This window comes from Lygodium microphyllum, chromosome 17 (assembly GCF_053477565.2).
Source record: "Lygodium microphyllum isolate KBCC chromosome 17, Lygodium_microphyllum_v1.1.10, whole genome shotgun sequence".
Classification (NCBI taxonomy): domain Eukaryota; kingdom Viridiplantae; phylum Streptophyta; class Polypodiopsida; order Schizaeales; family Lygodiaceae; genus Lygodium; species Lygodium microphyllum.
Genome location: NC_141151.1, coordinates 99,261,426 through 99,289,412, shown reverse-complemented (window position 1 = coordinate 99,289,412; position 27,987 = coordinate 99,261,426). Strand labels below are relative to the sequence as shown.

The following is a 27,987-nucleotide window of genomic DNA, read 5'->3' as shown; positions in this document are numbered from 1 at the left end:
GGTGTGGGCAGCAAGCTGAAACACCTGAAATCTGCAAAAACGAGATTGTTGTAACTAAACAAAATCACAAAAAAATCACTCTCTCGTCCAAAATCTTGGACCCTCACAAGTCATTACACATCATCATCATCGTGTTTAGCATTACCCAATAGTTTTTGTCAAAAAAACCATGTTTTGGGTTCCAACTACAAAAAAAAACACCCACGTTTTTTACTCTCATAAACGTTTCGTACTTTAAGAAACGTTTCATAAGTTTCAAATTCAAAGAAACGTGTTTCTTAGCTGCTATGAGCCAGAGTGCTATATGCCTTCCTAAGAATGCCATGTTTTATGCACAAAGCAAACATATTGATGTGCGGTATCACTTTATCAAACAAGTTCTAGATGATGGTCTAGTCACACTAACTAAGACCAAAACTCAGGATAACCCTACAAATGTTCTCACTATAAAAGTCTTGCAAAGGCTCAACATGAGCATTGCACTTTGACTAGTAGGAGTTGGTTAAAAGTTTACTTAGGACCTTTAAGTGAGAGGTTGTTGGGTGTAAAGGCCCTTACGCTACTCCCGTGTATATATTACTTTAAACATGTGAACACACCCTTGTGGATGTAAGTGTACCGTACCCTAAGTATAAATATATTCTTTTATTCTTTGTGTGTACCACACTGGTACACACCCATCCCTCTGTTGAGAAACCCTTCACCTGCAGTTTGTGTTTCTGTGTTTCTACGTTTTGGCGTTTAGGGTTTGCAGCCCCAAAAAGGGGCGCCATCCTAGACTGACTATGCATATTTATAGGCCACTCTCTCATTCATTCCTTACGATTGATTTATTCAGTCCGTCACCTCTTCTCTCCAGCCTTTCCACTACCCTCACACCCCTTCAGGAGGACATTGCTGTTCGTGGTTCGTGGCTGTCTTCATCATCTTCCTTGTGCTACCGCACCCTTGTTCCCTTGTATCACATTCACTCCATGATTCGGAACTTCATTATTCCATTCATCAGAATTTCTTCTCTCTTCTCTTCTCTTCTCCATGTTTGCCAAGTTCACTCTGTGTTCCTCCCCGCTAATCCTACTGTCTCGCTGATACGTCATTTTTTGGCATGGTATCAGAGCTGGATCTGCTCACATAGCAGTGAAGATCCTCCACTCCAGTGAAGTCAAAGACCAATAGCGGGTTCGGCATCCACTTCTCTTCTTCTTCCGCTGCATTGTTAATCTAGTATCTATTCTTGTCTTGAGAGTTGAATATTATACGACTTTAGTTTCATTTATGAGTTATTTATGATATATTATGATTCATTCTTAATTTTGACATTTTGTTAGTTTGTTTTGAAACTGTCACAACTCTATAGAAACAGAATTTGTATCCTTTTTCATTAATTTGTCTATATAATGATTTATTAAATTTATTTCGTTTGCACTAATTAGATATAAAGAAAAGTGCATTGGAGCTGGCCACTGATGAGTGGTCACAGGTTATGGTGGACCCACGCGGTGGGTTAGAGAAAAGATAGTTTACACTTCCACCTATATGGCCCGATTGGGCGCCTGTGACTAGAACTCCCGCATATCAGGGTTAGACTCGCACACAGAAAGGATTGATGCCTTGAAGTGTAGGCTAGATCCACCAGAACAAACAGTTACAATCAACAAGATGGCATGATCATGAAATGCTTGTATAATGTGCATGTGTGGGCTGAAAGCTTGAAATGCACATTTCTTTGCATAGGAAAGTCACATGAAGATTCGGATACCATTTTTGCGATGTACACGGAAAAAGCTTTCATATGATACCCATATTGGGGGAGTTCCTAAATTTTAGGAGATCCCTAAATTTTAGGAGCCTCGAATTAGCCTAAAAATGCTAGTCCTAAAAAATAGGGATGTCATTCTAAAAATAGTAAGTTCTGTACTCTGACTGTGCTTACTAAATTTGGTTGTTTCTATTCTTGACAGTATTCAATCCAAAAAGGAAGGCCATAGAGAAGAGACAAGTGTCAAGACACTTGTCACACAAGTTTCCAAGTGTCCCACCACTTGTCACATCTCATGACATGTGGGTGGACACTTGTCTTGTGCTACTCCACTTTTCCCTTTTGTACTAGCTCTCCCCTCTCCTATAAATAAGAGCTCGTTTTTCTTCATTCAACATCATTTTTCTTTGCTGTAAACTCATGTACAGCACCCACAGATAGCCAGAAACTGGCCCCCATCCATCCCCATCATCATCCCCCACTTCTCCATTATCAAATTCCTCCATATTCCCTCTTCTATCACTGCTGTTTTACAGGACAGCAAGCCTGTAAATTCATTACAGCACCTCCTTCTCGAGCTCTTTCTTCCATTTTAGCAACAAGAAGCAAGCCCTATCCATGTATTGCTGATCAACGATGGAGAAAGGTTGATTTCCTCTTTTTCTTCTCTCATACTGTAAAGAAATCAGTTCTTATCATTGCATAATAGATAATGCATGTGTGTTTGTACATCTTTGCATGATCTTGTGAGAGTGAGAATTACTTCTTCTCACTCTCAGGTTGATTGTAACTGAGCTCTTCCCTAAGGGACTTGGGTTGAGCAGAAATCCATTCCTTCGGGGGGGGGTTGCCCATCTTCAACCCTCAATCTTGTCTCCATTACTTTTACATTTTCATAGCTGTAATTTTGTGAGTAATTTTCATTTTCAGCTTTAAGTGTTCATTCTCTTTTATATTAAATCTCGAAAACAAGCGAATATCATAATTGTTAAGCATACTACGTTGTTCGGAGCGTTTACAGAAACGAGAATCATGATGTTCCAACCTGACTCAGTCCATATTATAGGTAGGCTATTTATATGTTAATTTTAATTTTCTTTGTATGATATGTATGAATCATAATGTCTGAGTTCTAAACCATAGTATAGCTTGTTCAAAGACTAACTTTGATATAAGTGACAAGTCAATAACGGATCATGGATATGTAATGTATTATTCTCAATTGACTCTATTATTACTTAAGCTCAATTGCCCATTCGTTGAAAAAAGAGAGAGTTCCATAGACGTTTAAAACTTCTTTCCCTAGTCAAAACTATAAAAAATCCCTATATTATAAAACCCGCGTTTCTTATCTTTCCCCCTCTTGAAAGAAACTTATGAAACATGTTTCTAACGTTTTGTTTCTAAACATTTCTGACGTTTCTGGTTGCTATGCTGTGGCTACAAGAAACTGCCCCACTAGTTGTGAGTATCCAAGTCACCTGCCATGTTTGCATCACAATACCCCTGTAGATCTAAGGTACCCTTTCCATAGCAAATACATTTTCTTTGTGTGCCCTTAACGTACTGTAAGATGCATTTCATTGCTTCCCAATGCGCTTTGCCAGGATTTGATATAAACCTGCTCACAACTTCCACTGTATGAGCAATGTCAGGTCTAGTGGCAAACATAGCATACATGAGTGAATCACAAGCTGAAGCATAAGGAACACCCTTCATAGAGTTGGCTGCCTTATCATCTTTTGGGCAATCTGCTTTGCTAAGCTTAAGGTATGGCGGTAAAGGAACACCGAGTGGCTTAGCATCTTCCATAGAAAAATAATCAGGTAGTTTGCTGATGTACTTTTCTTGTGAGAGAAATAACAACTAGTGCACTCCATCTCTTGTCACATACATGCCTAAAATGTGTTCAGTTGCATCCAAATCCTTTATGGAGAAGGCTGAATTCAGTTGTCCTTTCAATGCATTAACTTGGCTTTTATACTTACCAACAATAAGCATATCATCCACATAAAGCACAAGTATGATAAGACTTCTATCATCAGCCTTCTTTATATAAAAGTAGTGATCTAGATTGCTTCTTTTAAAGCCATGTGAGAGCATGAAGGCATCAAACTTTTTATACCATTGTCTCGGAGCTTGTTTCAAACCATACAAGCTTCTCTTAAGCTTACACACCAAGTACTTCTTTCCTGGCATAACAAAGCCTTCTAGCTACTTCATGTATAGCTCTTTTTCCAATTCACCATTCAGAAATGTAGTTCTAACATCTATCTAATTAAGTTCAAGATCCATGGATGCTACAATAGCAAACAATACCTGAAGAGTGGTCATTTTGACAACAGATGAAAATACTTTCTGAAAGTCAATCTTTTCTTTCTTTGTATATCCCTCAGCCACAAGCCTAGCTTTGTATTTGGGTTTGCTATCCACACACTTGATTTTATGAACCCATTTTTTAGGAATAGCTTTTCTATCTTTGGGTAATGGAAATAAATCCCAAGTATCATTCTGATACAATGATTTCATTTCTTCTTGCAAAGCTAGCTTTCACTTTTTTTTCAACTCACATGATAATGCCTCTTTATATGTAAGAGGCTTACCCTTGTTTGTGAGCAAAATGCAGTCCAAAGAGGGATCAAACCTTTGTATAGGTCTCTTGACATTTGTAGACCTTCTTACCCAATGATCTCTGTTATCAGGCAATGGATCCACATCCAAAGGAATGCCAATGACCTCATTATTTGTTTGTTTAACTGCATGTTCAAGTTGCTGTAATACATTTTCAGGCTGTTGTAATTCATTTTCAGCATGCTGATTTTGTTGCCCAAACTGGTTTTTAGTATCCCTTTGTTGCCCATTTTCATTTGGCTCAATGATGATATGCTGATTGTCATAATCAATATCAAATGGAGCTGAATTTTCAATGGGCTGATGGCTGTTCAAATGGCTGATCATGCTGAAAATTTACTTTCTTTTTGTCCAAGTCATTAGATGTGGCATTTTTCAGCAGCTTTGACTCATTAAATACCACATCTCGGTTGCGTAGCACCTTTTTCATGCTTGGAACCTAAACTCTATAGTTCATTTCACCTTCATCTCTATAACCCATGAAGATGCCTCTATGGGATTTCATGTCAAGTTTGGTTCTGCTACCAACAGGTACATGTACATAGCATTCACAGCCAAAGACCCTTAAGTGGTTATATGAAGGAGGTTTGCTAGACCAAACCTTTTCAGGGATGCCACTTTCGAGTGCACAGTGTGGAGATCGGTTGCAAATATACATCGCGGTTTTAAGTGCCTCTTCCCAAAACAATTACAGGAGATTAGCTGGGACAATATGCACCGAATCTTCTCACATAATGTGCGATTCATTCGCTTATCCACACCATTAGATGACGGATTATAAAAAGGAGCTATAAGCCGCGTTTAATCCCATTGACATCACAAAACTTATTGAATACTTTAGATACATACTCTCTCCCGTTGGCTGTTCTTATGCATTTTAATTTTAAACCCTTTTGAGTACTAACAAATGCATAAAACTTTTAAAAGGCATTCAATGCCTCACTCTTCTGCTTATGTAAGTAAACCCATAGCTTTCTAGAATGGTCATTAATAAAAGACACAAAATAACGAAAATCGCTACGAGTTTTTTATTGGCACGGTGCATACATTAGAATGGACTAAATCCAAGATACATGCCTTCCTAGAGGCTTCATGAGAGTATGAACTCTATACATGTTTTCCCAAAACACAGTCATCACAAAAGTCAAGCTTTGAGTTTTTCACATCAACTCTTTCCAAGTGAAGAAAGTGCCTGCAAACCCTTTTGGCTCGTGTCCAAGACGCTTGTGCCATAACTCCATGTGTGACTGCACTTTAGCAATTGTAATAAACTTTTCAGGAAGTGCCTTGCAATAGAGATAATATAGAGGTTCCTTTTTACTACCTCTAGTGACTAGCATAGACTCTTTCTGTATCTCCACATTCTAGCACCAAAGGTAGTAAAGTAACCCTTGCTGTCTAGCTACCCAACAATAAGCAAACTCTTCTTAATACCAAGTATATACCTAACATCATGAAGGATCAATTCCTGACCATTTTCAAGAGCTAGGTATATTGTCATGAGGACATGTATTTTTGAAACCTTACTTAAATATGTGGATTAATTTTTAATTACATGGTTACGTAACTGTTGCACATATGAGGTGTAACTGGGGTTAGAGTAAATCTACGAGCCCAAGACCTAAGGAAATCACGGGATGTCAAAGGCAAAAGTTACTATAAGTTATGCTACACAGGTACTTGGTGGTATGTGGTGCCAGTTGTTGGCCTAGATAGCCACGTGGATGGCCCATGCAAACTCTAGTCAATAAAATAGTGCTATGTGTCGCCTATCTTGTAGGTATAAAAGATAAGTGTTAGTTGGTGACACTAGAGAAGTGGTGTTTAATGGTATCTAACGCCAATCTGATGGTCAAAGATAGCATAGAGACACTCGGGAATGGAAGTTGCTTAGCCAATTTAATTATTGTCAAATCAAATTGCTTTTCAAGGCACTGAGATAATTATTAGATTAATTTTCAGTATTTAAAGAGTAAAAATTAATATCTAATTATAGATAATGTTGAAAAAATCATTTGGGAAGGTTGCCACTTGTCAAAACTGCCCATGCAAGATTGAAAAACGTTTTTTAGAGCTTGGAGAGAGGCCTTTTAGAGTATTTAGTCTGCAAGAAAGAGAGAGAAGATGTTGCTGGTTTGATTTGCAGCCATTGGAGGACCTTTTGAGGCAGCCAGGGGCAAGAGAAGACCAATCAACAATAGGTGAGAGCATCTACAGGCTATTGAGACAAGGCAGCAGTAGTAAATGATTGATTTTCTTCAGTTCTTTGTATCTACAAGTTGTTGAGACAGGGCAACAGTAGTAAATGACTGATTTTCTTCAGTTTTTCGCGAGAAGAAAGTTTGAATTTTCTCTCTCCTCAGCATTCTCTCTCATCTCCCAACCTTTCTACAGCCTTGCTTCGAAGATTATAATATTGAGATCACTAGAGGCTGAGAAATTTCAGATTTCTCTGCTGTAGACCCTAATCTGCAGCATAAATTAGGGTTTAGCAATAGCCTCAGGAAGCGTGCCAGAAATTGGAAGCTCCAAGACTTGGATTCAACAGGGTTGAAGCTGTTTTTAGTCAAATTCAAGTGGAGGGACCAGCAATCAATGAATTTGGGGCATTTTCCATCTCCATCAAAGCGGATGAACGCCAATTGACTGCTTGAATCAAGGGGCAAATCAGATTGAAGACTTGTTGGTCATTTTGGACGGTAAGGGGAGTTGGAATACTGAAATGATTTGGGAGAATCCCATTGTACATCAACTTCTTTTTTAATTAAGTTAAATAAATACTGAAAGGTGTGCCAGGTTTGGGGCCAACAGGGTATCCAATATCCAAGATTATATGGTAAAGTGTGCATTTCAGTTTTGTGAATTTGTTTATTGCTGTAAAGAGTGCTTAATTAGGTTAATTACCACCCTATCCGAGGAGGAAAGCTGGTTACATGTATTGTACCCATTCCTTCAATATCACATGCATGGTTGTTGTCTAGATTGACTTTCCCAAGGTTACCTTCTGTATAAGAAGAAAAACACTCCAAAGATAGAGTTACATGAAATGAAGCATTGTTGTCAACAATCCATGATTGTGACAAAGCATCATGAGTTGAGAACAAGGCATCTATCACATCCCTTTTAGTAATATACACGTCTTCCACTGTTTGGAGTCCCCTACAGTTGTCTATTGTAATAACCAAAGTGCCGTTGTCCTTGTGGACAATTGTATCATCACTTCTGAGGTACGACACATTGCGGTTTACTTCCACTTCACCAGAGAGCAGGTTAAGCTAGGCACTATTTACCTAGAGTTTGTATCATCCAGTGATAGTTTTGTAGATATTTTGACTAAGGCGATCAACCGGCTAGTTCTCTAGTACCTTCTATTACAGATCGGTTTGGATACACCCTTCTCTACTTCTTTAGATTGATGGGCAGAGAATGCTTCCCTTATTTCTTCTTTCAGTTTGAGAGGGGGAAGCTTCTTCTCTTGATAGTGACAGTGATGATGCTTACAATTTTTCACTTTCAGACACTTGTTCATTTTATATTGTATATTATGTACATTTGTAACTTCATTCGCATTATTAAGATAACATGATTGTAAATGAGTGCTTGGACAAGTGAACAAAATCCTTGTGAGGGCATTGTCTAAGTAGCACTATTGCATTGCATTTTGTATGGGTATGAATACTTGCATCTTCCTTTGTATTAACCCATGCATTGGCATTCTGTTCATGTAAACATGCATCTATATACATTTATCCCTTTTCGGTCACCCTTGGAGTAGTCACCTTCCGATCCACCATGCTCTTGGCATTGCACATGGTAGTCTCCAAAGGCAGTTTTTTTCTCCTATGCTTACATGTTGGCTTTGCTTGTTTTGCTTCCTTACCTGTCATAATGTTTTTCTCTCCACATATTCTCCATATGATTGACACACACAGTCCCATAGGAATCCCCAGGCACTCATCCTAGTTGTGTATGGGATTGTTTTGCTTGTTTTGTGACGGTTGTGGGGCTATCTATCCTTGTTTCCTGTACTTCAGGGCACAGTGACTCAATCAGATGAACACTTATTTGAAACCCTCACTTAATGTTAAATCTTGTGAATAAACTAATGCAAGAACCCTTTTTAAAAAAAGGTCTATTGTTGATTTCTTTTGTCTTTGCAAGACTTGGTAGACCCCTTCGGTAGGCACCCTTGGTTCGATATCGTGGCCTCTCTGGGGTGATCACTTGGGCTCCCTTGGTAAGATAACTATTGCCTTTGTAGTCTTGGTATATCACTGGGTAGCCAATGTGCATCCTTTGCTTGATGCCCTCATTGCTTTGGGGTGGAACGCCTTGGGATACAAGAAAAATCAGTATGAAAGGCTTTATTTCTCATGGCTCAATTTTGCGCTTGAGAGGGGGTGTTGAGCTAAAAATACATTAGTCTGACTTAAATAGCCCAAAAACACAACACCCTTAGTTAATGAAGAAACCATCTTAATTTGAAAGGAGACCCGATCCTAGAGAGTTACTATGTTTTACATGCAAAACCCTAATTTGGGTGCTTCAAACTCTCTATAAATAGGCACGAAGTCCACCACACTCCCTCAATCTCGTTTTTGCAGGTTTCAAGAGCTGTATCTTTGCTGCTTACACGCCATTCAGAGGACATCATGGTTAGAGTTTTCCATTGTTATCTGCCACCATTTGATGCCTGATTCCAATCTCTATCATCCACATCTAGTTGTTACTTGCTGCTCCATTATTACTAGACTTGCATTTACTGCCAGGCTTCTATCCCTAACTACTAACATCATCATCCAAGTTGTGTTTATAGTCATCAAGGGTCTTTGGAGCTGTTGCCTTGCGTTGATTACCTGTGTTTGATCTTCTCTGTTCTCCATAGGATTATCTATAGTGTTGCCCACTTGTAGACTATTGCGTTTGCCATCTCCAATTGTCGCCTAGTTTTCTTTCTTTTAAGTTACATGCGTTTTTAGTCTTTCTCTCTTCTACCTTGCTGCTTCTATTAGATCCAACCTTCCGTGGCTGCATTTGCAGGTGTTCGATACTCGGAGACTCCCTTGTTGCGATTTGAGATTCTTTAGAGTACAACACACTCTCTTGCTCATAACCTTTGCCTTGATCCCAGAGAAATGAGAGTTCGAGATTTAATATTCACTGCATAATGTGTTTGTTGTATGAGCATTGTATATTCATTATTCATTCACTTCATTATTCATTGTGACCACTGTTTGAGTTACCCTAACCCTAACCCTAACTATGTTCTGTGTTTATCAGTTTGTGCTTTATTGTACGATTGGTTTTGTGTTTTTTGCATTTAGAGCATTTCTTCACAGCTATTAGCTAGTGCAATCACACTATGGTTGTACTAGTAGAGGATAGTCAATACACCACTTGGGAATTAAAGCACCGCTAGTAAGCTCCTCAAGTAGATAGCCTTTGCGGTACCATCAAAGAGAGCTGTATACACAACTTTGGCCATGGAAGCCGCCACCGTCTCCTTATTATGGGTAGCCCAAGAGATGGGTGCTGTGCCCAAGGTAAAGAGTAGCCACCATGGGAATGCTAGTTGTAAGGATCTCATGCTGAGTAGAGTGAGTATACTAGTGTATCCCTATAAACATAAACCAGAATCATAAGTCAAGCTTTAAGAATAGGTTTACTACAAATAGTTGAAAACAAAAAGACATATAATCCAATGTGACATCCTAGGTGCAATGAAAAACTAAGGAAGTAAGCTAAACATGGCTTAGTGTGAATCAACCAAAGGAGTTTCACTACCACAGATGTGTGGGTGACCTAGGGTATCCTTAGAAAGATGGACACTGAAATCAAGAGGCATGGCCACAAGCCAAGTTTGATCCATGCAATGCTGATCCACTAACTAAAGAGTGTACTTCTGTTATAACACAAAAATACTTCCCCTAGATCTAACTACCTACATCCCCAAAAGTTAAGACAACAAACCAAGGTCGTCATCTTAAAAGTAGCACAAAGTTGAGTCTTAATTTCTGCTATGGCAGCAAAGTTTGAGCTAGTGATAAGTAAATCATCAACGTATAGTAGGATATAGTTGAGCCTCTTTGAAGTGATGCGGACATATAAGTTCGGGTCATAAGGGATATAATGGTATTCGTGAGCTCCAAGGAACTCATCCATCCTCTAGAACCAAGAGTGTGGTGCTTACTCCAGCCTATAAAGAGCTTTCTGCAAGCAAAACACCTTATCTTTCTAGTTACTGGAAGAAAATCTGGATGGCTACTTCACATAGACTTCCTCTTTCAGATAACAGTTTAGAAATGCACTTTTGATGTCCATCTAATAGATTAGCCAACCGTAGTGAGCGGCGAGTGTTAGACATTCATTTCTTGGACAGTCGGTGGACATCAGAGTACAACAGGTTCCACCTCAGCGCAAAGGACACGTCAGCAGTATGGCAGGATTCCACGTAGCACTGGGCAGTCGGACAGCAGTTCTGTCTAGTCGGATTGCGCAGTCGGCCAGTTTAGGCTAGTTTACTGACTTGGTGCAGTTATTTCCTATTTTTATGGCTATTTATAGCCGGTTTGTGGCACACTCAGTTATCTATTCACTTCAGATTCTGATCTTGAGATTTGTTGGCCGAGATAGATTGTGCTTGGGCTGACGGAGATCGAGGTCATCAAGTCAGAGACATACGTAGATATTTCCTTTACCCCCGTGTATATTTCTGCACTCTTATACAACATACTACACTGCAGGTTTTCTGCGTTTACACTCTCCTTTTCTCTCTCTCTCTTCTCTCTGTGTTCACTCTCTCTCAGTCTTTGTCCTACGCTTCTGCATTGCTGCACTCTGACATGGTATGAGAGCGATGAAGATGGACTGACTGAGGGTTGAACCTATCTGAAGAGGAGATTTCAGCGCGACACAAGGTTGCATTTCTAGGATTCGAGGACGAGTGGGAGGGCTGCACATCGGATCAAGGCTGAAGCGAGTGTGGGCGTGCAGGAAAGGAGTCTAATCGGGGAATTTGCTGTAGGTTATTGCTGTTCGAAGGGGAGGAAGGCTGCGTTTGAGGCCTTCCATTGCAGATTTCACTTTTTCATCGTCTCCAACAGGTGAAGAAGGTTTGGGCAGTGGTGGAACCAGCCCTAGAAGGCTGTGTTTACACAGTCAAAGGGAGATTGATTTTGCGTTTGTGCAGGTATTGCAGGTTAACATGTCTACAGAGATTGATTTGGAGTTCCAGGCGATAATGGACAGGAAGGTGCCTGTCCTACCAGCTCTTCCATCGGATCAAAAGCTTGATGGTGACAATTACCGCATTTGGCGGGTGATAATGTTGGCCATTTTGGAGTCTTATGATTTGGCGGAATTGGTGATGGAGGAGTTTCATAGGCCCTCGGTGAGGGATGAGTCCAAATTCTCTTTCAATGCTCGTGCGGAGTTGACCAAGGCCCAGTCTCATTGGGACAAACTGAATGCCAGGATTCGATCTTTTCTGTTTCTGTCGCACTACAGCCGTGATAGCTCACATTGAGCACTTGACGGTGGCTCGAGAGATATGGCTGGAGCTCGACCAGATGTACAACCGGATGACCCTGATGAAGAGGGTTTCTTTGGAGGTGCAGATACGGACTTTGTCCGTGAATAAGTCTTCTTCGCTTCGGGAACACATCAACAAGCTTCGACAGCTTCAGATGCAGGTTTAAAAAGCGGGGAAGCCTATTTCCTCTGAAGACATGGCGATTACATTACTGTCCCAGTTGCTGCCACGATTCGGTACCTTTTATTCCGCTCTTATTGCTTCAGGCGGGAGTCGACTCTTCGGTGGGAAGAGTTGGTTCCTATGGTCGTGGACCAAGAGGAACAGTTGAAGGGACAGAATGCTTCCAAATCGGAGGCATTGGTTGGTCAAATCTCTTAGAAGAAGGGGAAGGACCAAAAGAAGAAGATGGAGGACAACAAATCCAAGAAGGACAAGGAGAAGGAATTGACTTGCCATATTTGTGGTAAGACCGGCTATTGGAGAAGGATTGCCCCGACAAAGACAAGAAGGACACCAAGAAGGACACGAAGGATTCTGGAGCGGTGGCTGTACCCTCATCAGCTGCTTTTCTACACTTAGCAGTCATTGAGGACTCTATATCGAAGACTTCTGATGTTGCGATGACAGCTTCTCAGGCTCGAGAGTGAATTGTGGACAGTGGTGCCTCACGGCACATGACTCCTTCTTCTGATGGTGTTGCCCATTTGCGACCTTCATGTGGACAGATTCTCATTGGAGACAGCTCTTCTGTGTCTATTGCTGTGCGGGGTGAGATGCAGCTTATTCCAGATGGATGTGGTAGTACCCACACTTCCGAGGTGTTGCATGTGCCAGGCTTGGGGTATCATTTGCTTTCGGTCCATAAGATTTGTACTCTTGGTCTCTTGGTGGAGTTTGACAGTGATACTGTTCGCATCCTTGATCGTGGATTGAGGAAGGTTCTCTCTGCAGGATATGAGGAGGATGGCATCTACAAGTTGAAGTCTTCTCCAGCTCTTACCTCTCTTCTTCTTACTTCTCAGACACAGTCCGAGCTATGGCATGCTCAATTTGGCCACCTGAACTACGAGTACCTTCGGAAGGCGTCGCGAGGGTTGTTTGTCCAAGGATTGCCGGACATAGTGGTGAGCCATCAGCCATGTGTCTCCTGCATTTGTGGGGAACTGCATCGGGATGCGATTCCCAACAAAGCTTCTAGGCGGTCTACTTCACCCATGGAGCTTGTATCTACGGATCTTTGTGGCCCGATGAGGACCGAGTCCCTGAAGGGGAGCTTGTACTTCATGTTGATCGTAGATGACTACAACAGGATGACTTGGGCCTATTTCTTGACTTTGAAGTCGGAGGCTTTCTCTCACTTCAAGGATTGGCTTCTCTTTGAGGAGAACCGTTTTGGCCGGTGACTGAAGACCTTGCGTTCAGACAAGGGAGGTGAATTTATGTCTAATGAGTTTGCTCGTTTTTGTGCAAATGGGCATTCACCAGGAGTTTGCTAACACCAACACTCCCCAAGAGAATGGCATTTTGGAGCGGAAAAACCGAAGTGTGATCAAGATGGCGCACACCATGATGGAGCACCGACAGACACCTCAGTTTCTGTGGGCTGAGGCAGTGGCTACCGCAGTTCACATCCTCAATCGATCTCCCACTTTGGCTGTTGATAGGATGACACCTTTTGAGGCTTACTTCGGGACTAAGCCTAATGTCTCTTATTTCAGGATCTTTGGGTATGACGCTTATGTGCACATTCCGAAGACGCAGCGTGATAAGTTCGAGGCGGCTTCTCGACGACAGGTTTTTATTGGCTATAGCTCCTAGTCCCAAGGTTATCGTGTGTTTGATTTCGTCAAGCGGGATGTCTACACAAGCCGAGATGTGCGGTTGGTGGAAGTTCCGGTCACAGAGGGGGGTGAGGAGCACCCCGTCCTTGGAGATCCAGGGGAGAGTTGGGCTTCCGAGACAACTTCTTTGGAGCCAAAGCCTTTGATGGAGATTCTTCGCTGGTGGATGTACTTGAGTTTTTAGCAGATGGAGAGCGACGGGGAGAGATTCATCCTCCTCCTCATTGGGCCCGTGACACACTCCGAGATTCAGGGATCGAGGGAGTCCCTGAGGAGTGGGAACCGCAGGATGGACCGTGGAGGTCATGGAGGAACCAGGTACATTCTTCGGAGCTTGTTTGCTCCAACTATTGTTTGCTGACGTGTGTTATGCAGGATCGTGAGCCCACTTTCGTGAAGGAGGCTTTGCAGTCTGATCATTGGCGGAAGGCCATGGAAGCCGAGTTGAAGGCTATTGAGAAGAATGACACTTGGTCTCTTGTGCCTCGTCCCTCTCACAAGAATGTGATTGGTGTCAAGTGGGTCTTCAAGACTAAGTACCTTAGCGATGGTTCTTTGGACAAGCACAAGGCTCGCCTTGTTGCTAAAGGTTTTGCTCAGTGCCCAGGCATTGATTTCCATGATACTTTTGCCCCCACTGCTCGTATGGCGACTATTCGAGCTATTCTTGCCTTGGTTGGCCATAGGAGATGGCCTGTTTATTAGTTGGATGTGAAGTCGGCCTTTCTGAATGGTGACTTGCAGGAGGAGATCTATGTTGAGCAGCCTGTTGGCTTTGGATCCTCGGATGGGAAAGTTTACGGGTTAAAGAAGGCCTTGTATGGCCTCAAGCAGGCTCCGCGTGCATGGAACGAGAAGATTGATTCGTTTCTTCAGTTGAAGTTGGGATATCAGCGCTCCCAGGCTGATCCGCAGCCTTATGTGCACACTTTCGAGGTTGGTCGTGTGTTGTTTGTGTTGTATGTTGATGATTTGATTTTGACAGGGGATCATGCACAGAAGGTCCGAGAGACCAAGACAACTTTACATCAGGCATTCGAGATGACGGATTTGGGGCTTCTTCATTTCTTCTTGGGTCACGAGATTTATCAGTCTCAGAGGGAGATTTTCATCTCTCAGTAGAGGTATATTCAAGAGCTCTTGGTGGCTTTTGAGATGGTACTACTCCTATGGATTCGAACTAGAAGGCCACTTCACACTCAGATTCTCTCGTGATGGATGCTTCCCGCTACCGTCAGTTGATTGGATCCTTGATTTGGCTTCTCAACACTCGTGTTTATCTTTGTTTTACTGTGGGTCTTTTGGCACGGTTCATGACTGAACCCAAACAGGTGCATTGGCAGGCTGCCCTAAGGATTCTTCGGTATTTGAGGGGGACCTTTGACTTAGGGATTTCTTATCCCACCGGTACAGATGTTTCTGATTGTCGGTTGGAGTGACTCGGATTGGGCTGGCGATGTGGACCAGTGACGGTCTACTACAGGCTACTGTTTTACCTTGGGTACAGGTGTTATCTCTTGGAGTAGCGAGAAGCAGCCCACGGTAGCCCTTTCTTCTACTGAGGCGGAGTATCGGGCTTGTCTTCCACCACATGTGAGGTTGTGTGGCTTCGGAGATTGTTGGAGGAGCTTGGCTGCCCTTAGACTCATCCTACTCTTCTGCGGTGCGACAATGAGAGTTGCATTGCCTTGGTACGGAATCCTGTATTCCATGCCAGGACGAAGCACATTGAGATCCAGTATCACTTCATTCCGGAGAAGCTTTTGGATGGGACCATTGATGTGGAGTACTGCAAGACGGAGGATAATCTTGCAGATTTGTTTACAAAGGCTCCTTCCCAGGCTCTTCTTCGGCAGCATTCCAGATCCCTCAGTCTTTTGACCCGTCCTGGATCTGAGAGGGGGTGCTAGACAGTCATTTCCTGGACAGTCAGTGGACAGCAGAGTACAGCAAGTTCCACCTCAGCGCAGAGGACACGTCAGGAGTATGGTAGGATGCCACGGTTTGTGGCACACTCAGTTATCTATTCACTTCAGATTCTAATCTTGAGATCTGTTGGCTAAGACAGACTGTGCTCGGGCTAACAGAGATCGAGGTCATCAAGTCGGAGACATACGCAGATATTTCCTTTGCCCCTGCGTATATTTCTGCACTCTTATACAGCATACTACACTGCAGATTTTCTGTGTTTACACTGTCTCCTTTTCTCTCTCTCTCTCTCTTCTCTCTGTGTTCACTCTCTCAGTCTTTGTCCTACGCTTTTGCATCGCTGCACTCTGACAGCGAGTGCAACCGACATACGAAATGAAGTCAACCATGCAGTAGGAGTAAAGGTCTTGTCATAGTCAATGCCTTGCTTTTGCTGAAACCCTTGCACCACAAGGTGAGCCTTACACTTGTCTAAAGTCCCATCAGCCTTTACCTTAGTCCTAAAAATCCACTTCGTCCGATGACTTTCTTGTGACTTGGATGATCCACCAAAGTCCAAGTCTCATTTTGGTCAATACTCTCTAGCTCCTTCTCCATGACCTCTCGCCATTAAGGGCGTTGTCAGTTGAAGGGCCTCCTACCTGCTATCTAGCTTAGAATGTGCTATGTAATTGACTGTAAACAACGATGCAAATGATGCCTAAGATGCAAGTCGAGTAGATCTTCTAGGGCCCTATATAGTGGAACCCGATGGAAGGATCCTTGAATTCCGCATGGTCTATTGGTACCAGTGAGGTAATGGGTCTCATGAAGGGAGCTTGGGAATGGAAGAATTTGTGGATGGCTTACGAGCAGTTAGTAGACGTGGCTCAAAAGGCACTATCTTCGAGGGAATTATGTGAAGAAATGACTTGAACTCCGGTATAGAAAATTACACAATCTCTCTCTCATCAAACAGTACATCTCTCCTAATGATCACCTTGTTTGTTTGAGGATTGAACAAACGATAGGCTTTTACTTTGGAGGAGTATTGTACAAAGATCAAGAGATCAGCTTGGGGAGTGAGCTTTCTTATCTTATCATTTGGGATGTGCGTGTAAGCACGAATCCCAAGACTCGAAAGTGGGAAACTATAGGCCAAGGGCCAAAAAATGCCTCATACAAAGTTCTTTGAGGGATAGTCGCAATTGGGCATTTGTTGAGGATGTGCACCAAAGTGTTAAAAGTCTTGACCCAAAGGCATTGAGGGAGCTCTGCTACAAATAGCATAGAGCGTGCCATGTTCCAGATGGTCAAGTTCGTACGCTCTACGACTCTATTTTTGTGAAGGGAAGTTGGTAGAGGTAAGTTGGTGTGAGATGCCATGCTCTTGTAGAAACTTGGAAAACTCGTGGGAGGTGAACTCGCGCCTACTGTTCACTTCTCATGCATCCTACATGATGATTAATTTGGTTATGCACTAGCAACACCCAAGTAGAGAAATATGTAAAGACATCAAACTTATGCTTGAGAAAGTATACCCACATGTATTGAGAATGATCATCCACAATTAAAAAAGAAATATAGTGTGCTGTTCATGGCAACGATAGATGTTAGCCGCCAAAGATCAATGAATCAATCTAAGAGGCGCCTCAGCTCTATGTGTCCACAATCCAAGGAGTAGTTGAAGTACTTGGCTGTGATGAGTGGGCCTCTATAGTCACCTCGTCAAGAGGCAACTTGACGAGACTCGCATCCTCAAATATCTCTACAAAGACAATGTGGGCATCTGTAGACCAGTTAGATAAGCCCTTTGGCGTCGAGAACATTGTTGGCTATGATGGCTGATTGGTGACAACGTGGGTCTGGCCTTGCCACTATCCCTCTTGAGGATTGCCACCACCTTGTATCCCGTGTTAGGGGTTGCTCGACTGAGGGGTGGGGGTCTGAGTCTTAGCTTTTGGTGTTGTGCCTCTTGCCTCATTGCCAAAGTAGCCAGCCTTATGACAATGTTGACAGTATCAATTTTTTTTCGGTACATTCTGCCATCTGGTTATTAGAGATGACAGGGAGTTTCCTTGGGTCTCACTAGCTTGATTTTGATTTTGAGTTTGGTTTTGTTTTCAATTTTGATTGGAGTTTTTATTTTGTGGATAGATAGGAGGTGGAGGAGATAGGTAGGCAGAAATAGGCTGAAAATATCCAATGGGTGCCGAGTAATACAGATTCATTGGAACATGAATGTTTCCATAAAGTGTTGGTGGAGATGGAGGCATCGGGACACGTAAGCCCTGTCCTATTGTTGGCTAGGGCATAGCAAAATGACTAGAAGGTCCTCTAGATAATGCCACGGAAGCAAATTGTGGTACCAATTGATCCACACTCAGTAATGGCTGGGTGGCATTCCTAGACTGTGAAAATCTTGAAAGTGTGGACGGAAGGATGAACTTTCATCATGGAGACACCACCCGTTGAGGAAAAGATTAGAATCTAAAGGTTGTGCCTAAGGGTGAAGGACCACTCAGTGTGATGTGTGAAGTCATGAAAGGTGCACTTAATGGAGGTTGGCAGAACTAGTGGTGGGATGGGTGGGAGATTAAATGGATTTGTGATTGGTGTAGTTGCAGGAAATGAGTTTGGTTCCTTTTGTCCAATAAATGCAAATGATGAAAAATATAATTCACCAAAATCAAATTGACCACGAGATGTACAAGCTCAAGGAAAAGTTAAAGGAGCACTCACCAATGAATATTGTTACTTTTGCTTATCTTTTCTTGAGTTCAAATGGAAAAATCTTTCTTCTTTAGGGCCTGTAAACCGATACTTGGTGTGAAGAGTTTCTTCATTTTGAGCATTACCAATATCTTGCGAAAAAGAGGAAGTAAATTCAAAAGATTGAGAAGTGTTGTTTTGCGTACTTGGCATAGGAATGAATGAAGATGGAGATGTGTATGGCATAGAAGAAAGTGGCAAAGATGGAGATGTAGGTGGTAAGAGAAAAAGGGTTTGTACTCCATGCCAATTTCCACGTAAGGATGGCTAGTCCTTTGTGGAGCTTCCGTCCTTCTTGCAAAATCATTAGACTGGTGCACTAAATCTAAAGGGGAAAAATTAAATTTACCTTAAATATGTTACTGAGCTTGATACATGAGGATGAGATCCTATTTGGCTTGTGAGAACTTAAATGGTCTATGGACTCCATGGTAGTCCAAAGTCTCTCTGGCCATGACGGAAGATAGAGGAGCAAGTTGTGAGGCCCACTTCATTTCGTTTCTTGATTTGTTTGGCTTGGGAGCATCATGATGTGGTGAAGTCATGTTCAAAGCCATCTTGCCCTCCTGTTGTTCTTGCTTCTTTGAAGGGCTTTTAGATTAAAGACCGAGGGAAGAGATCTAGCTCTGATACCATTGTAAGAAATACCCTAATGCAAAAACACAAATGAAAGTGTACGACAAAGCATAAACTCAATAGAACACAATTAGGGTTAGGATATCTCAGAGACGATGAACATAGTGAAGACCTGAGTGAATGAATAAATATAATACAATCCTCATGCAACAAACATACCTTGCAGGAAATGAAAATTGTACCTTGAACTCTCGTGTCTTGAGGACCAAGGTAGAGGTAATGAGTTGGAGAGTGTGTCGTACTCTTGCCGGATCCCGAAATGCAGCAATGCAGCCTCCAAATGTCGGATAGTAGTAAACATAGCAAATAGTGATGCCAGTTGGACATGCAAAAGAGCAAGACATTTGCAAAACGCGGTCTCCAGGGAGTGTAAGATAGCCAGGCGGCAGTAGCAGCGGCAAAAAGTATGGCCACAGCTTGGGTGGCAAAGGGCTGTAGCAAATGCAGCTGCTAGAGGATCGTAGACAGCAGGGCAGCAGCAATCTACAGAAAAAGCAGCAGTAGGAGAGGTCTGCCTGGCTGTTTGTAGCAGCGAAGAGTGTAGATTACGTGGAAAAGGCTGCACACGGGTGCCAGATGGGTGTAGATAGTGATGGGAAGCCTTGGGTGAGATGTTCTCCGCGGATAGGGTGTGGGTAGTGAAGCTAGATCACCTGTAACTTGTAAAAATGAGATTGGGCTGAATGGAGGGCAGCTTGCATATTTATAGAAAGTGTTGGGACCTTGAATCTCTCCCCGTTTTAACTCTCTCGAATAGCTCCCCATTTTAAGGTTTTCATTAAATGCATTTTTGGGGCTGTTCAAGGGGCTAACTCAGCATGTAATGCATATTTTAGCAAAACAGACCATGCGTAGCATCTTGCCCATCCACAAGTTTGGCAATCCCCTAGATGTTGGTAACTATAGGACTGCCATGGTGGGCCACACATTGGCTAAGATACATGGAGTAGTGATAGAGGGGGGGCTTAGCACATATGGAGAGAGAGGGAGATTGAGGGCAGCAAGTTAGGCTGGATTCAAATGGGATTCTCTACAATTGACCACATCTTCACCTTGAGAGGCATGATTGAGCAGGAGGAAGTAAGGAAGAAAAGACTCTATTGTTGCTTTGTGGATTGAGATAGACTACTACAAAGGCTGCAGACAGTGGGGATCCCATCGGACATGATTTGGGGCATCTATGTATTGTACGAGAGGGTGGTAAGCCGAGTAAAATACCTAGGACTTTTAGGCATGGTCTCTAGCACCATTGGAGTGAAGTAGGGATGTCGCCTCTCCCCTACACTCTTTGGAATCTACATCGATGAGATAGAAGACCACATCACATGAGAAGGAGATGATGGGGTGGAGATCACAAGTATATTGGTTTGTACTATGCTTTATGCTGTCGATATTGTTCTAGTCTTTGAGTTAGAGGAGGTCTACAACAATAGCTCCATGCCTTTAATGATTTGTGCACACTGCTTGGATTGATGGTTTATCTTTGGAAAACCAAGATCCTAGTCTTCCATACATCAGCCCCAATGAGAAGGAGATACTTCACCCTAGGTGAAGGACAAGTGGAGGTTGTGGACTCATATATCTACTTAGGTGTCACATTTACTACATTTGTTGGGAGATTCACCATGGCATAAGCAGCTAGAGATCGACTCATATGCGGATATTCAACATTGGCCATGACGGAGAGACAATGCCACTAGGCATACTTCTAGGAGCCTCCTACATGAAGATGACTATTTGACACATTGGTTGCATCAATCATGATGTATGGTGCACTTGTTTGGACTTTTGACCTGGCTACATATCTATGGACACAAATCGAGAGATCACAGATGATCATGCTCTCATGGATGATCTGTAGCAAACCATCCATACCACGTGAGATCATGAGAGTTGAGTTTGCTACACCCCCCATGATGATGGAGGCCCTTCTTCAGACCATCAGCTTCATACAGAGTCTGTGACATGCACCCAGATAGACTACCCAGGAGAGCCTTCGAGGCCTCTAGGAACCTAGCTGAGGTAGGACATGAGAGTTCATGGTATGTACAAGTCTAGTAGTGGCTCATAGGATATGGGATCAATATGGACCACCTCCCCTCTTTTCAATATGACCTTGACTCCCCCTTCATACACCTCTCCCACAATGAGAGGAACTTGGTGATGCGATAGGACCTTTACCAGCTATACATACAACATATGTGGACTTCACCCCGGCAGCCCTGTTTGCTGAAGATGTCATACTACAGGGATTACTTTATGAGGACTACAACAAATGGTTTCATTGAGAGACTTGGATACCTAGATTTACATATGCCACGTGAGTTGTGGGTAGCCATTGGCTAACTTATGGTATCCTCTCATCAGCTGAGATTGAGACTGGGAGGACAGCCTACATTCCTAGAGCTGAATGGATTTGTAGACTATGCGAGGAGGAGGTGGAGAGTGAGAAGCACTATATATGTAGATGTAGAGCCTATAGCACAGTCTGAGCTAGATACCTCCCTTAGATTAGTCATGGAGTCCCTAGACCATGGGCTAGTTCCTACTTGAGATTAAGAGGCTCAACATGTCATTACTATAGGAAGATACTATATAGAGAGGGGGACATCAGTCATTGCAGCTTACTGATTTCTTTGAGACAATGAAAATAGACACAACACCTACATAGAGAGGGGTGACAGGAGATTTGCGAGTGATAGGAGTAACACTTGATAGAGCTGAGGGATCAGTCTAGATGCTACCCCCCTACTATTTCATCAAGGATGTATAACTTACTCTACCCACCGATCGTGACTAGGTGGATCTAGATATCTATGTAAATTATTCAGCCATACAACTAGACATGTATTGCTTCATCCTCTTGTTGTATCCCTGCATGGGCATTATTTTGTCTTCTAGGTCACCTTAGTGTAGGTCATCTCGTGGGCTATGCGTTGACGCCGGTAGATCCATGATCCAGGCTCCCTAGGCATTTAAACTGTCATTAAATGCAGTTGTTGCCCCTAGTGTCCTAGCACTAAGTGACACTAGGGTTAGGGTTTATTTTAGGTTTTCCTATGACGGTTAAGCTACTAGGGTTTCATATTTTATTATTTAAAGATACTTCGTGCCTCATTTTGCACAAGTGTGGCATTATTCAGTGTGATTACCTAGAGCGTTGTACTCTCTCTCTCTCTCTCTCTCTCTCTCTCATTAATTCATTACTTCTTATTTGTGATGGAGTATTGTTGTGCATAAATTAATTCTTCCATTCTCATTCATTTTCCATTAAATTAATTGCACAATCACCCCACGCGTGGGTCAACACTTAGCTTCATTCATCTTTTAGCACGTCACACTTTGATTTCTAGTGATGATGAGCATTCTATATGGTTTTGTCTCATAGGTTGATTTTGGCCTCACAAGACATTAATATATGTTTCTTCTCTTTCTCTCTCTCTCTCTCTCTCTCTCTGGGAAATTGCTTTGGTGAACAAGTCTCACTCATACAAGGATTGATTTTCAATGAGAGGTTGAATTATTTGGCATATTTTGACATGCTTTTATGCAGTTATCCAACAATGTTCCTTTATTGGAATAACATTATAATCTAAGGTTTTCATGCAACTAACTGGATTTATAGGTAGTTAGTGCAATAAAGTTGGCTCAAAACCAGCCTTCTACCCTTGTCATCTTGAAAGCAAACATTCACCTTATTAAAAAACAGTGGTCCCTGCAGAAATACAGAATTAATATGTTTGCATGACAAAAACATTTGGAGATGTGTAGTAACACTCCCACTTCACGCATGTGAGATAAATGTTGTGGTTTGAAGAGTAGTCTCATGGATGTATGTGTGGCTTATCAAATGCTGCAGCCTGCAAGTCTGATTTTGTCATCGAATTATTTTCAGAACTTTATTCAAGCTCCTAATTCATAGCTAGATTTGTTGCTTAGGTCCATGAATTACATGATATTGTTTGGCAAGGGGTTCCAAACAGTGGTGCATCATGGCTACGAGCTCAACCATTGGACAAACATTGGGTGCAAGTGCTGTCTGTGCCATGTGCTGGAGGCCTGTTTGTTGGTTTCTTGAATCTTGTTCGTGATAATTTGGGGGCAGTGGATGGGAATGCATTGGAAGAGTCTTCAGGATTTGCATATCCAAAGATGAAGACTACTATTTGGTCTGAGGTTAAGGCCTTATTACAACCTGTGATAAAGACAGTGGCAGCTGTAGTTACCCTTGCCACTGGCAACTCTCTTGGTCCAGAAGGACCAAGCGTTGAGGTAGGAGCATCTATTGCTAATGGTTTGAGTACCGTGTTGAAAAATAGCAGCGAGAGGAAATTGTCTCTGATTGCTGCAGGGTCGGCTGCAGGAATCTCTTCAGGTAAATACTACATCAGATCATACAATATAATAGTAATGCACATTTGCAAGTTTGAGCACTCCAACAGTATGTGGGTGCTTTATGATGATTCTTGTAATTCAGTTTGACTTTACATTTTTCATAGGTTTCCCTTCATATCCATATTACTGAAAGCCATGTCCATAATAATGAAAATTTTCATAATGTATTCAACATGGAGTTTTTAAATTTTGTGACAACCGAAATTGTGACAAATTCTGCTGGATTGTATGATAGTGACACACATTTGCAGGTTTCAATGCTGTAATATCTGGATGCTTCTTTGCGGTTGAGTCTGTGTTGCGGCCATCATCAGCAGATTCTGCACCATCACTTACCACAGCCATGGTGTTATTAAGTTCAGTGCTTGCTTCTGTTGTTTCACAAGCAGGGTTGGGATCTGATCCAGCTTTTAAGATTCCAGCTTATGATTTTCGTTCACCAGCTGGCAAGTTTTTCATCTTTCTTGATCCATCATTTTGGTCCCTTCACTTCATTGTGGAGTGTTTCTGCCAGTTTATGATTTTGGTCCCTTTGCTTTATTGTTGAGTTCTGCCAATTTATGAAGGCATCATGCACCTAGATTATATTCAGAACTATTCAGTAATGTACTCCAGCCATTCAGGTTTCAAAATAGGTCAGATTCTGTTGAAGCCTGATAATTTGGGCTTGTTTGGAGCCATTGTATCAGACATTCGATTGTGGTATATACTGTTTGACTTTTGTTCAGGGTTGTTAGTAAACTAGACCTTTTAAGATAATGATAATAAGTTTCAAGCTAACACTAGTGTGAGGTCACACATATGAAGCAATGTGAGCTGTCCAGTAGAATGATGTTTCTTGTGCAACATTTAGGATGCTATACCTCATTTCTTTTGGCAAAGGTGATACTTAAACACCATTATGACAATACAAGTACAAGTAGAACATCTGCTTAGACTGCAGCATGTATACATGACCTAGTAAGTCCCAGCAGAAGTAGCAATGACTGATTCTTCCAGTCTATACACTGAAATCTGGCTATTTATATACAGATCGTTAAGAAATGCTTGAACAGAGTTAGAGAACTCAAAGCATATGATAAACACAGTGAAAACAGTAGAACTCAAGAAGAAGAGAACTCAGAGTGATGAATGAATGATTAAACAAACTATATTGGGGATGAGCTGAGCTGGAAGAGGAGTCAGAGAAAGCATGATAGCTCCAAGAGTGTCGTATATTGACCAAAAATGTAACAGCAGTCTCTGATGGTGTCAGAATGATGACGGCAGCTGAGGAACAGCCCAGACTGCTGTAAACACAGATTTGGTTGAGCTGAAAGGGCTGAAGTTGACTGCAGCAGTAGCAGCTGAATGGATGGCAGTAGGGCAGCCTGCTGGCTGAAGTCCAGGCAGCTAATGCAGGGCTGAAGGGTAGGCAACAGCTCAAGGATGGTCACCATTTGCTGGGCGGCCTGAATCAGCAGCAAACACAGGGTATCTAATGAAGGCAACCTATTGAGTGATCCCCCATTGCTGACAGCACTGAAAATGCAGCCGAGAAGTGATCAGAAACAGGCCACTTGGCTGAGGAAGAAGCAAATGCAGCTTGGTGTGATGATACAGGTGTCTATGCAGATTCCAGAATAGACTCCCTGAATCAGGTTGCTTGGCTGGTGGACTGCATGAACAGCTGAGGCAGCACCCCAGAAGGACCAGGAACTGTGTACCTGCCCATGGAGGGGTGTAGACAGCAGTGGGCGAGATGAGGGCTGATGAAAGATGAGGGCTGATGAAAGCTGGCTGGAATATTGATTGAGGGATGAGGGATGCACTCACATTGGCTCCTATTTATACAGGATTTGGGGTGCACCTGACCTATAGCAAAAGGAAAAGCCATTTAGTATTAATAATTAACATTAATGTGCTTTTGGGACTGGTTTAAAGAGACTTAATTGTGGATTAATGAAACCCTAAATTTAGTGGCTCAACACCCTCTCTCAGGCCCAAAAGTTGCCCGAGATGGAGTGAAAGTCAGTCTCTACTCTCTCTTCAATACCTGAAAGGTTCTACCCTAAAGCAGCTAGGGCACCAGTCCAAGGGTTCTTGTTAGTTGCCCAAGCACCTACCAAGATACGGAGACTGGATATCTATTTTCACATAGCCTGATTTAAAGGTTCTTAAAATTTGTTATTTTTGTTCATTTTGAAAGAATGGTTTTCAATGATAGTAAGGGGGAAGCAAATACAACTTCCATAAACAGAAGCCATGTCAGGCAAGGCATGGGTGAAGAGGTATCTGATAAGGTAAACTATCCGAGAATGATGTGGTGGAGTGTGGCAATCGAACCATGCTGGAGGTGGCCCTGATCGATGTTGGAGCATAGGGGTCTTCCTCACCCCTAGGCGGTGGCTACTACAGTTGAAATTTGCAATCAGTCTGGGCGTGATCCATTTGTCCATGTAGACAAGAAGAAAAGAGGGAGAAAACTTGACTCCAAGTTAAAGAAGCTTATCTTTGTGGACTACAATACGACCATGAAGGGTTGTCAGTCCTATGACTCAATGGAACGAAAGATTGGGATGAGTAGGGATGTGATCTTTGGTGAGGCTTCAGCCTCTAATGTTCTTGTTGATAGTTCTTCTGCAAGTGGTTCTTTGTCTTCGATTGATACCCCTCCACTATCAGCCCCTTCCCTTTCCTTCCAAGTTACCCATCTACACTCGTTTTTGTATGTGACTCCCCACCTGCCCCCCCCCCCCCCCCTGTTTTCCCTCTCCACTTGCTTCTCTTTCTCTCTTTTGATAGCTCATTCTTCTTCTACTCCTTTGTCTTTGAGTATTTCTTCTCCCTTCGCATCCCCTTACGTTTCTTCTAGGAGTGTTGAGTTGTCAGAAGAGGAGCCTTTCTCTTTGGATGAGGAGGATTTACCTTCACCTACAGAGGGGGAGTCCCTATCCTAGACATGTGCACTATAGATATCAGAGGTTACTCGGACTCCTTCGCAGCAGGATGAGCCTATCACATAGAAACAAGGAACGCTCGTTCTAGCACTTAGGAATGGATTAACGCGTTCTGGGAGGTCCGGGCCTAGGAAATGCTGGCGGAACATTCGAGGCCGTTCCCTGTCCCGTTCCGGGCAATTCCCTGTTTGGAACGGTCGTTCTAGTAGCAGGGCATTAAAAAAAAAACCCGTCCATCTTGTCCTGTCCCGCCTCACGCCAGCTGGCCCGACACCCGCCTCTTGTGATTATTGTTGACTCTCGCCTCTCTCGCTTGCCTGACCCGCCTCCTACCTCTTGCGCCTCTCTCGACTACCTGGCTGCCGTACTGCCCAGACCCGCCTCGCGACTCCCGCCTCTCCTGCCTGCCTAAAATTTCACAAATTATGTTTCTAATTTCACAAATTATGGTTGATATGATATCTCTCTCTCTCTCTCTCTCTCTCTCTCTCTATCTATCTATCTATCTACATATATATATATCTATATATCTATATATGTGTATATATATATATATATATATATATATATATATATATATATATGTATGTATGTATGTATGTATGTATGTATGCATGTATGTATGTATGTACATACATACATACATATACATATATATAAAAAAAAACCGTCGATCTTGTCCTGTCCTGCCTCACGCCAGCTGGCCCGACACCTGCCTCTTGTGATTATTGTCGATTCTCGCCTCTCTTGCTTGCTTGATCCGCCTCCTGCCTCTTGCACCTCTCTTGATTGCCTGGCCGCCGTACTGCCTAGACCTGCCTCCCGACTCTCGCCTCTCCCGCCTACCTATAATTTCACGAATTATGTTTCGTTGATATGATATCTTTCTCTCTCTCTCTCTCTATCTATCTATCTATCTATCTATCTACATATATATATATATATATATATATGTATATATGTATATATATATGTGTGTGTGTGTGTGTGTGTGTGTGTACATACATACATACATACATACATACATACATATATGTGTGTGTGTGTGTGTAACGGAGGGAATGGCATATATATACATATGCCATTCCCTCTGTTCCCGTTTCCCGTTCCTGGTAACTATGGCCCATCACCATTCCATAATGGTATTGATAGCTTATGTAAGACTCCGGAGTCTCCCACTTTCTTGCTACCCCTTCAAGCCTACATAGATAAGTTAGATTGTAGGCCTAGCCGGATAGTTCACCCTACGTGAACTATGTCCTTATGTTAAACTCTTCAGGATCATGAGCCTACTATAGTAGATGAGGCTCTTGCACAAGATATTTGGCATTGTGCTATGAAGGAGGAGCTCAATTCTATCAAGTGTAACCAAACTTGGGAGTTGGTTCCATGCGCAACAAAGCAAAAGCTGATTGGTGTAAAGTGGGTCTATAAGACTAAGTATCATGTAGATGGATCCTTGGACAAGCATAAGGTACGACTTGTTGCCAAGGGTTTTGCTAGAGATCAGGGTTGGATTACTTAGAGACCTTCAGGTCTACAGTTTGGATGTCTACTATTCGAGCTATCTTG

The 27,987-nt window shown here is 42.5% G+C and overlaps 1 protein-coding gene across 5 annotated transcripts in view; it reads left to right on the top strand.

The window, feature by feature from the left end:
- CLC-E (chloride channel E) overlaps window positions 1-27,987 on the top strand; it is a 78,070-nt gene that overhangs the window by 3,995 nt on the left and 46,088 nt on the right. For all 5 annotated transcript variants that reach the window (XM_087697821.1, XM_087697820.1, XM_087697819.1 and 2 more), the window contains exons 2-3: window positions 23,021-23,456; window positions 23,728-23,922. In XM_087697821.1, the coding sequence (XP_087553947.1) occupies window positions 23,021-23,456; window positions 23,728-23,922 (631 nt within the window). The remainder of the gene's footprint in view (window positions 1-23,020; window positions 23,457-23,727; window positions 23,923-27,987) is intronic.